At 41.0% G+C, this 11,468-nt stretch overlaps 1 protein-coding gene across 1 annotated transcript; it reads right to left on the bottom strand.

Annotated features, from left to right (window-relative positions):
- Positions 1-2,055: 2,055 nt before the first annotated feature.
- fzd9b (frizzled class receptor 9b) lies at positions 2,056-4,840 on the bottom strand. The gene has a single exon (XM_010770863.1). It carries the CDS (start codon positions 4,319-4,321, stop codon positions 2,576-2,578), a length of 1,746 nt encoding a protein of 581 aa, XP_010769165.1. The 5' UTR covers positions 4,322-4,840; the 3' UTR covers positions 2,056-2,575.
- Between the last annotated feature and the right edge of the window lie 6,628 nt (positions 4,841-11,468).

Raw genomic sequence — 11,468 nt, 5'->3', positions numbered from 1 at the left:
TCCTTGACTCTATCTGAAGCACTGTGCTCCTCTGTGATTCCTTTCCTCTGCGAAAGAGAGGGGCTAAAAATAGCTGTCAGTGATCTGGAAATGTAGTGATAGAATTCATATTTGTGGAAAAAGAAACCGAGCAAAAAGACACCCTGTGCGGCTATAAAAGTCATTTCTGTTTACTTTTGGGATTTTTATAAAACCTGTCTTACTCATTCAGCAAACACATAAGGAAAAGAGGAAGGGCAGAAAGGGCTAGAAAATGCTGAAAAGGAAAAAGAGGTCTAGACAAAGCTGAAGAACACAAACTTGCCTTCTGTTCTACCCCCGTGTCCTTAACCCTCTGCTGCCACCTCCTTCCTATCTAATCAGTGCAGCTCAGCGCAGGTGGGACAGGCTGGTTTGTGTCTCACACAGCAAGTGTTTGGCCTCTCTAGGTCATGTCACTGGAGTGTAAACTGGGAAGGAAGCACGCGCCCCCCTTCAGGCGCCCATGAACTGGAACATGTGTCTGAAACACCACCAGCCGAGACTCTGGCTGGGGGAGCGCTCCAAGCAAAACAGCCTCTTTTTTTTCATAGTTAAATGTGATCCACGCGGTGTCAGGGTCCAGGATTGCAACGCTCGCCTGCCAAGCTATAGCCAACCTCTACAATGGCTAAGTAATGAAAACAAAAAAGGGGAGGATGTTGGTAGTTAACCCACATCTTGGTTTGCAGAAGGAAGGAATAAGTAATTAAGGTTAACTCAGGCATTGCACAGAGTTGAAGTGTGGTTAATTTACTACAGAGACATAATACAGCTTTGATTTAGACCCATGTCTTGAACACTAACGTGTGCTGTAGTATATTCTGCTGGATTGCAAATGGTGGAAAAATGAAAACAAAACAACTTTTAACCTCTGGATATGTCAGCCTGCTTCACACCGCTCAGGTTCCACTAAATGTAATGAAAATAAGCTCCCGGTCATCACATTTTTTCCATGCCATCACTCCCATGTGCTGCTGCTGGTGACACGGCACACAATTACACAGACAGAATAATCAATCCCGCTGCTGTCAAACATTGTAATTTGCACCGTGTTTTTCTGTGAAACGACTTGCTGTGTGTGGCGGTAATTTACCTTGGCACTTCAATTGTTAAAGTCCCCGTAATGTAACAGCTATTTATTATTTACTTTTTATGGACCATGTGAGCACACAGTGGCTCTTGTGCATTATTAACTGGACTTTTATTACTGAAATGTTAGTTGCAAGGCTAAACATAGGGAGTTTATTAAGGAAAATAATGTTATACACACTTTTTCTCTGAGTAACTCATTGATTATTCCTACCTGATGGTTGCATTGTTTTCTTAGCCAAAAATAAAGGCAGTTTATCAAAACTCCAAACATCTACACATGGGACAATCTGGATCTTTTCTATAGTACAATTCCCTTAATTTATACCAGAAACACAGCTTCCAAAGCCACAAACCACATATAAACTTAATCATTAAGTACAAAAATCCATCTACTCAATGAACAACCACAATTCTAAGCGCCTGTGCTTAACCTAAATCTGCCAGTGAGACCATGCAATACGTCTGAAATCCATCTGAGATTGGTCCTCTAAGATCAAAGTGCTGAGTGTTTGCGCAGGGATCAAATGGAGCAGCAAGAGGGCAACAACAATGATTTTATGGAAGGATTAGAACAGCCATTAATTAAATATATTCCTCCCGCTCCTGCATTTCTGAAGACGGTGAAGCAAACATTAATACTTGCCACGGTTTGCCACTCTATTCATCAGTAATTCTCTTTGAGGATTATTGTTGGGGACGCCTCTGGGATGAGTAGCATGCACTTGAAAGACAACACATTTGGCAGGGAGAACCTCTGTAACAAAAAAAATGGAGAATCCCCGGAGGAGAATGGCAGGAAAATCAGGAAAACAAGACTAAAACGAGCCAGCATTTTTGACTATTAAATCTGTAACCGTTTGAGTCTGTAAGAATTGTTAAATATTCATTAAAAGCTACTGTGAGAGAGTTACGAACAATAACACCAGGCAGCTAGGATTTGAACATGAATTCCACACATTTATTATCCTCCAAAAAGGCCAGAACCAATTTTTTAAAAAGGCACTTCATTTCCCTTTTAATAAATGCATCTAAACAACAAATCTGATAAGAGCCAACTTTAAATTAAATATATTTACAATAAATAAAACATTTATACAGATTTATACATGTAATCATGCCACTTTCACGGAGGAAAACACTTCCCAAGATACCTCCTATACCTCTTTTTTTTGCTTTGAAACACTGGGCATGACTACTGCACAGAAAAATATGGGTAACAATACTGAACATTTCCCTTTATGCATTGAATACTGTTTATAGATAGTTTTTCATAGTGACGCTAGTACCTGTGTGTCCCTCGGCAGCAGTAGCAGAGCAGCAACTGACATTTAAATTCATCTTCTTACAAAGTCTTTAGCAGCTCCTCACTCAGGGCATTGGTGTGTGCATATGTGTCTGTGAGTGTATGTGGTTGCATTTAGCAGTGTGTGTGTGTGTGCGTGTGTCTCTGTCATGCTCCCTGTCAGACATGTGTAGGGTTGTCTGAGTGCAGGTCAGTCTTGGCCATGTGCAGAACCACAGCAGGAGATTTGTAGTGGCAGTGCGTGCTGCCGCAGCTGACCCCGCTGCAGGGTTTTCTGCTTCTAGTCCTGTCTGTGAGCTTCCGGCTGCATAGCCCCTGCCAGGTCTGCAGGGTCTTAGAGCTCCACACCCATACGCCACTGGTGATGCCCACCACCAGTGACATGAAGATCTTCAACATGAACACGGCCACTGTGGGCACAGACGTGTGCAGCGAGCAGTCCCCGCTGAGACCGTTAAACGAGCCACACTTCATCTGCAGCCCCCTCAGCTTCCAGTAGTCCATGTTTAGCCTCTCGTAGAAGTAGCAGACTATGACGCAGGTGGCCGGCACCGTGTACAGGATGGAGTAGATGCCGATTTTCACCATGAGCTTTTCCAGCTTCTCTGTGTTGGTGCCCTCCGTCTTCATCACTTTCCGGATGTGGAAGAGAGCCACAAAGCCAGTGAGGATGAAGGAGGTGCCGATGATCAGGTAGCAGGACAGAGGGATGAGGACGAAGCCTGTGAGCGCCCCGGGGTCCATGCTCCCCACGTAGCACAGCCCGGTCAGCTCATCTCCAGCCACCTTCCTCATTGTGAGGATGATGATGGTCTTCAAAGCTGGAATGCCCCACGCAGCCATGTGGAAGTAGTTGCTGTGAGCTTCGATGGCCTCGTGGCCCCACTTCTTCCCTGCAGCCAGGAACCAGGTGAGGGTGAGGATGACCCACCAAATAGAAGAGGCCATGCCAAAGTAGTAGAGGATGAGGAAGACGATGGTGCAGCCTGTGGACTCCAGCCCTTCCTGGATGATGTACGGTTCTCCGTTCTCCCGGTCGCAGGCGATGTTCTCAGCCCCGGCTACTGAGCGGATGATGAATGCCACAGAGTAGACGTTGTAACACATTGAGAGGAAGATGATGGGGCGCTCCGGGTACTGGAAGCGATGGGGCTCCAGGAGGAAAGTGAGTACGGTGAAGGCGGTGGAGACGAAGCAGAGGGTGGACCACACTGTCATCCAAATGAAGGCAAAGTCTTTGTCCTGCCTGGACCAGAAGACGTCTACAGCAGGGGAGCAGCGCGGGGCACACGACTGGCTCTTCTCCACAAACTGGAATTTTTCCGGGTTCTCGCAGCCTGGGGGGCGACCACTGCTGGGGCCCATTGGCCTGGGGCGATGGGGCACCGTAAGCATGCCATCACCCTTCTTGACCTCGGTCCTGGTTTCATTCTCGGGCGCCTCCATGCACAAGGCGTTGGGGTCGTTTCTGGTGGGCAGCTTGGAGCAGTTTAGCGATTCTGGCCAGGTGTAGCTGAACTTCTTCATGATAGGGACACACCTCTCCCTGGCCTGCTCACACATGGGTCTGCAGGCTGGGATGGAGGTCGACACTTTGTCCGTGCACATGGGGGCGTAGAGGGAGCAGAGGAAGAAGCGGAGGTGCACATCACAGCCATAAGTCACCAGAGTGGCAAACTCGTTCAGCTTGATAGCAGCCTCGTTTTGGTCGTCATGGTCCATGAAATTGGGCATCCGCGTGAGGTTATAGCCGATGCCGACGCACATGGGGATCGTGATTGCCTCGCACTTGGCCGGTCTGTCTCGCTCCAGGTCGTAGGAGCCTATCTCAAAGCTGGAGCCAGATATCACCAGCAAACACCACAACACAATCACAACCTTCAGCCGACAACCATCCATGCTCATTGTGGTAGTCAAAAACTGAGCAATGTCTTTTAAAAATAGTCATTAAAAAGTAAAAAACACGGGGTGGGTTACACCGCTATTTCTCCATGGCAAAGGCAGGTCCTAATGCAGCCTTTACCGTTACTGCTCCGTTAGAAAAAAACACTCCACAAAAGAAAAACCGCCTTAGAAAGAAAGTAGTTAAGAGTCCAATTATGAAGTGTTGAATTGAAACGTAATAATCCCACAGACAGTCGAGATAAAGGTCCGTAACTAAGACGTGACAGTCGCAAACTTCGACAAACAATGGAGGGAAATCATCTAAATTAAACACCGTGTAAATCCTCAAAGCAACCGGTAGTAATCGTGGAAAAAAAGCAGAATTCAAAGAGGCTGTTTTTCTGTTTCTTACGAGTCCAAATAGGCTGTTGAGCTGCGACTCTGTCTATGTTTGTCTTTCGCTCTCTGCTCTTCCTTCTCCGCTTTCAGGCTCGACACTGAAGTTAGAGAGCCGCTCAGTGGGACTTCAGCCGGGGAGAGACGGAGAGAGGAGGGGGGTGGGCGCTCCGTGACGCTCACATTTCAACCGGCAGCACCACACAAGGAAAATTATCAGACAGATGCTGGAGGATGGTCAAATACCTCTGACATTTCTGCTTTCAAATGTGTTCAGACCTTTTATTTGAGAGAAATGTCAAAACTACAATGTTTACATTAGGATTGCATTAACAACTTTAAGTATTTTAGACCTATGGTACTTATAACCAGCACCTAAAATAGGCCAACTATATTTCAGTGGTGGAATGTAATAGACACTCACCCAAGTAGGGTGAGGCTTTTGCACTTTACTTTAGTATTTCCATTTCAAACTTGGGCTACATTTAAACTCTGCTGCAGTTAAGAGGAAATATGGCAACTCTTAGGCATAAGGGACACAAGAATGTGAGTAGTAGGCTACCTAGGAACACATATTTTTAATTAATGAATCACATTTTATATAATTGACAGCCATTGTGTTATTTTTTACATACATGCTCGACTGGTTACTCTATTAGATTGGATTTTACAAAACAGTATAAAGCAGCTCAAATGTGCTTTACCTCACCACCTAAAACAGCCAACAACAACAACAACAACAATGACACTTAGACACTGATGCATCAGTTTAATAATTCAATGATATACAATAGGCTACCACTTATTTTCTGTACATTTTGCTAAGGTAACCTTTTGAATGCTTTACTTTCAGGCTGTTGTATTGCTACTTCTCAAGTAATCTAAATATGCCATTTCTACTTCAAAGTCCAGATGTATAATCAGAAAAAGTGTTTGCGTTGGTTATACCTAGGATCCCTTATCATATTATTGTAAATTGACATTTGTATGCGTGGAAATAAGATTTTAACAAACTTGAGTAAAAATACGAAAGTATAATAGACAAAATACTTGATATGCAGCATAATTAGAAAATGTTTTACATATGGTCAGTGCAATATTAAAACTGATGCATTAATGTGCAAGCAATTTAAGGTATGTGTATACTTAAGCCTACTTTTGTATGTGTTAAAGTTGTAATTTGCTAAGTAACTAGAAACTGTAATTGTTGGATGAAATCTTAATCTGGAAAATACACCACTTTGAGTTTCTCAAAATGTTGCTGAAATGTGTATGACAAAATCCTGAGAAAACAGTACAGTCGGTTATCAACAAAATGTGAAAATGAACACCAAATGAATCTGGAACAATGAGTAATAAGCTTTAAGAGTGATGGAGGAAAATACAAATTGTGAGTGCATAACTTCCTCCTCTGGATCCCTCAGACTCTGCCTTTATTGCTGAAAAACTAGTATAGTTTTTCCTCCAATATAGTTGTAGAAAAGAAAAGCCCACTCCTCTTGTAAAGCGATAGTCCCAGCGGAGTTTTACTGTTGCTGACTCATAATTACTCTGTCACCATTTTCTGCTAATGTTTTCATTCAGTATAATGTGAAACTTTATTGAGCCCCGCAGGTCAGATCTCTTCTGTAAAACAAAGCTCTCGTGCAGCTGGTGGAGAGTTTCACTGCCTTGCTTAAGGACATGTTGGCAGACGGCAGGTGCTTTAAGAGTCGACTTGTTAGCAATGGTCTCTGTAAAAAAGCAAAAACAAAGACACGTGTACAATTAATCCATAATTATGAGGATTTGAATTGGAATGGCAAAACAGTGCACAGAATCAGGCATAACATGCAACAAATGGATGCAGCAGTGATTGTGCTGCGAAAGGACTATTGTTTCCATCTAGTGGCAGAGTGGGGAGAGCCTGCAGATCCACAGCTGTTCCAATGAGCATTTGATTTTTTCAGGGGCTGGAACTCAAGGATGTTGGCCTCTCGCCCTGCAGGACTGAATTGGCTGTCAACTGCATACTGTCTCTATTAGCCCCTGTGCTAAAACTCTACTGGAGGCAGTTTTGCACATGAATGGTCTGAAAGTGATTTGTTTCAAGTTGAATAAGCTGAGAAATAAGCACAACGCTTTTGACTGTTGCACATAATGACAAAACACAATCAAAAAAGAAAAACGTTTTTGAAGGAATAGTTGAACATTTTGGGAAATAACAGTATTTTGTTGAGAGATGAGAAGCTTGATACCACTCTCCATGCTAAATAAGCCAATAAACAAGACTGGAAGACAAGGGATACAGCTAGCCTGTCGCTATCCATATGACAAAATCCAGCACCTTCGAAGTTCACTGATTAACAAGTTATATGTTGTTTATTCATAAAAAAATAACAACAAAAAACACATTGCACACGCATCAATTGTTAGAGGTTTTTTTTTTTACTGTAAAACCAAAACAATTAGTTTTACTTGTGATAAAAAAAACAAGATATCAATTGTTAATTTGTGAGCCTTAAAAGTCTTACCTTTGTCTCCCTGTTTCCAGTCTTTTGGCTAAACTAATCTAACCAACTGCAGACTCTATATTTGTATTTACTGAACAAATATGAACGTTGTATCTTATCTAACTCTAAGCAGGCCAGCATTTCAGCATTTCCCCCCATGCTGAACTATTTATTTCAGACAACTGTATCCAACAATATTTAGATATTGTCCAATGAGGCGTGAAAATACTGCAGCCTAAATACTAAACTTTGTATGATAATCCTATAAATTTGCCTCTGACTTATGAAGGAAAATCTCTTCTAGAGGACAAATTGAACTAGATGAAGGCACTGTGTGCAGTTTTATCAGATCTGGCGTCAGGTAGAAAAAAAAGCCTCCAACTTTAAAATTAAGCCTGATCGAGCGTGAGAGGAAATACATTCCAGACTATGAGATGATATCTTATTGTACGTCAGTGCCAAGGCTTTGGGTGAATCAAATAGAAATGCTTTGACTGAAGTTCCATTACTAACTTCTCCACTTTAACATTCGTTAGGTTCACACTTCAAAGACCAGGGGGTCATTGGAGAAGGTTTAGTGAAGCCTGATTGTGCCCTTAGAAGGCCTCAGATTATAATCGGACTGATATCTCTCTCCAAGGTAGGCACAACATATCAGGACGCATTAGTATATAAGTCACAGAGCCTCTTAAGGTGGGAGCACCAGTGGATCAAGGTTTGACCCTCAAACTAGTTGGGATTAAAGTAAACTAACCCTAAATATGTGTGAGTGAGGATTGAACTAAGAAGCAAATGTATTGATGCTAATAGTTTATTATCAACATTTTAGTAACTTAAAATAATTGTCACAGATTTAGGAAAAAACTATTATTTTCTCTTCTGCAAAGAGTTTGAGGAGAAGCCTACTTTTATTTCTGCAAATTTAAAGCTGCATACAAGTAGTCCCTTTCACACATGCACTGCAATCCTCACTGTAGTATTTCCAGTAAGTGATAACGCACATGACACATCTCCTGTTGTGCGAAAGTGAAACTCAGGTCAATGTCAAGACCTGATTGGGTTCATATAAGAAAAAACAGCTGGAAACAACAGGGGGAACAGGTTGTCCTGCTCCAGCTGGCTCCTTTTTTTTGTGTAGGTTTCAAAGGTTTTTGTACAAATGAAACAAAATAGATGTAACATGTAAATCAGTGGTGTTTCTGGGTGCTGGTAGTCAGAGCTAAGCTAGCTGTTTTCCCCAAAGCTAAGCTAAACAGCTGCTGCTTCTAGCTTATATTTGTATCGAATATGAAATACATATCTATGTTCTTATCTAACTCTTTGCAATACAAAGTTAATTACCGTAGTTTCCAAAATGTCAAATGTTAGAAACGAAAAATTGAGCACATTGAGTTTGGGTGGCTTTTCATTTTCCTTTGCGTTCTTGGGACCACATAAAGAATAAAGGCACTGAGCTGCTGATCAGTTTAGGAGACACGAGGTCTGACCGCACCACTGTTTGTGTCCTGGACCCTACAATAGGATACCATTGTGCTTTCTTTGTGTATTTTTATTTCACCTAATCGTGTTATTTCTTCTTGAACCGAACATAGAACGGAAAAGTATGAGTATTTAGATTTGCTGGCTTGCCGCTGATTTGTTTTAGGAAGGTCAATGCTATTTACTTTGCCATTTTCTGGAGGAAATTGATATATGCTATATATTTCTCCCCTTGCTGGCGCTTCCCCGCTCATAATACTGCCGTTTGTCAAGGTTCTGTATGTCTTTGTAATAACTAGCCTCCACAAAGAACCCCCCGTATTTTATTTCACACATTCATCAAGCGATCTGGTGGAGTGTGGGCCTTGTAATTACTACCTCTTACTTATTGGTTATCATATATCAGGCACAAAGCTATAAACATCCTGCAGAGAACAATGAGAGAGCCTTGCCACAGCCCGACATGACATTAGAGACACGGGCTGTCTGAGATTGTTATGGGTGTAATAAGAGACACCTCACACTTAAAGCAATACATCTGGACCAGTGTACTGCCTTTGACAGGGAGTATAATGGCAAATTGTTAAGGCTTGGATCATGTAATCATGTCTTTGTTCGCATTGTGTAGTAATACTCTGTAATTTATGCAGTGCCAGGGGAATGAGCACAGGAGACGAGTGAAAGCTAGCAGCAGTTTTCTTGTTTTCTAATCACCACTTCAAAGTTATGATGTCTTTTAAAGTTTTCACTTCTTTTTGAATCCACAATTGTAAATGACTGTTTGCTGTAATGAGAGGACACTGGGTACAAAATGTCTCCGTTTCACTGTTATGCAATTTATGTAGCGCTATTAGGTGAGGGAGTGAATGGGCCTGATTCTTCACCTCAGTCCATCTGTGTTCCTCATCCTCTACTGTTTTGAAATGAGATAATGTCCTTTACAGCCTGTCTACAGCAGGTAGCGGGAACAACTCTAATGTCATATCCTCAAAAGGTCCGCATTACTGGAATTAAAACAGCGGATCATTTACCCTCAAAGGTTGTAAATTATCCAAGCTCCTTTGACATTTATATACAAAGAACTGTGTTTTGAGTATGAATGCATCCAAGCCAAACAATCCACTAGACATTCTCACTTTTTTGGTGGTATGTCCACACTTGAAAACATTCAAAGTATGCTTTCGAATGCCAGCATGGATACCATAATCACTTGATTTATGTTTTAGCCGTTATAATAATGTCAGTCGATGGTCCCACAGTGCAATACACAGCGGAAATGTAGGAGCTACCCACAGCTGGAAAAAAGGTAAAAAAACAAATGGTGGCGCAATGGGAACAACAGCTCAAAACACAGAAATTAAAGTAATAAATCCTTGGAAGCATTTTTGACAGGGAAGTTAAGGTTTTGAATAGGTTTACTACAGTCATATTGTACTTGAACAGTTATCTGTCAACCTAGTGTGAATATATACAGTGTATACTTTATCCTACAAATATTTATTTTAGAATAATGGCACAGTCTCAGTTATATATCTGGAGTAAACCAACTGGCTACAGGAAACATTTTGGCAGTGTTACCAGCCCTTCTTTCAAGGACAGTGGCTACTTGTGGCTAACAAGGTTTCAACAAGTTGCCAGTAGATGGTTTGTATAAATAGGGTAATTTATTTTCTACAGTTTAGAAGTGAAGGGTTGCAAAGCAGATCAAAGCAGTCCAATCAGTGTTTTGAGTTTTAGGTATACTTAACTGTGGTTCAATTGACTGGAATAAAGGGTTTTCCTAACCCAAAAAATATAAAGATAAATCCAAATAGACCCCACCTTAACCAAGTGCAACACTGAAATAATTAACACATTAATTAATTAATAATCACAATACAATTATTTAAAAATAATGGCGCTTAAATGGCCCATTCTGCAAAACGACTACTTTAACTGTTGGTACTTTCAATTTATAATTTTACTTAAGTACAATTTGGAATGCAGGACTTATACTTGTACCTGAGTTTACACTGTAGTATTGTTACTTGTACTTAAGTAAAAATCTGAGTACTTCTTCCATCTTTGAATATACAGTAAGTAAACACTTCCAGTAATCTCACTAATTGTTTTTCTTAATAAGTCAACAAACTTAAGAAGTGCAAAAACTATTCATGCTTAGTTGGAAACATTGGATTCTTATCTATAAAATGACCCATATATTAAAATAAAAGTGAGTTTTAGGTGGACTATTTCTGATATTGAGGGGCATCACCTTTAGCTAAATCTGCATCTCAAATATCACAAAGCTAAAAATACTTCGGAAAATGGGCTCTGAAACTATTTGACATACTTCCTTACTATATTTACATACATTCAAAAGCTGGAAGTATCTACAAATAATGACTTTAACATGGATTAATGAGTGCAGATTAATACGTCTATTTTAAGAGAATAATAATTGTATAGAAACAGTTGCCATACAACAGCTGTCCTCTCTCTGAACCATCCCACCCTGACTGTGACATAAGTTTAAAATGGCTCCTGTGGGAAAGAGGTCTATAGGGTTCCAGTCCTGCAGCTGAATCATCAACTAAAAAAAGCCATCCGGGAAACATGCAAAAAAAAGTTACAGATGTTTACAACAGCACTGAAGAGTTTAAGAGATTAAAGAGCCTCCTCCATGGGAGTAAAAAGGTGATGCTTTTGTGATGGTGTTTTTCTCACAGCACCCTCAGACAACACTATAACGTAACCATTTAAAAGAAATTCAAAAAATGTCTTTTAATTTGATGTTTATCCATACTTTTAAGAGATCATGA

The sequence above is a fragment of the Notothenia coriiceps genome, unplaced genomic scaffold (genome assembly GCF_000735185.1).
Source record: "Notothenia coriiceps isolate Sejong01 unplaced genomic scaffold, NC01 NC01_scaffold00009305, whole genome shotgun sequence".
Lineage (NCBI taxonomy): Eukaryota > Metazoa > Chordata > Actinopteri > Perciformes > Nototheniidae > Notothenia > Notothenia coriiceps.
This window is presented reverse-complemented; position numbering and strand designations above follow the sequence as displayed.

Excerpts from the sequence above, each read along its gene's own strand:
- fzd9b (XM_010770863.1), bottom strand. The coding sequence starts at position 4,321 with ATGAGCATGGATGGTTGTCGGCTGAAGGTTGTGATTGTGTTGTGGTGT.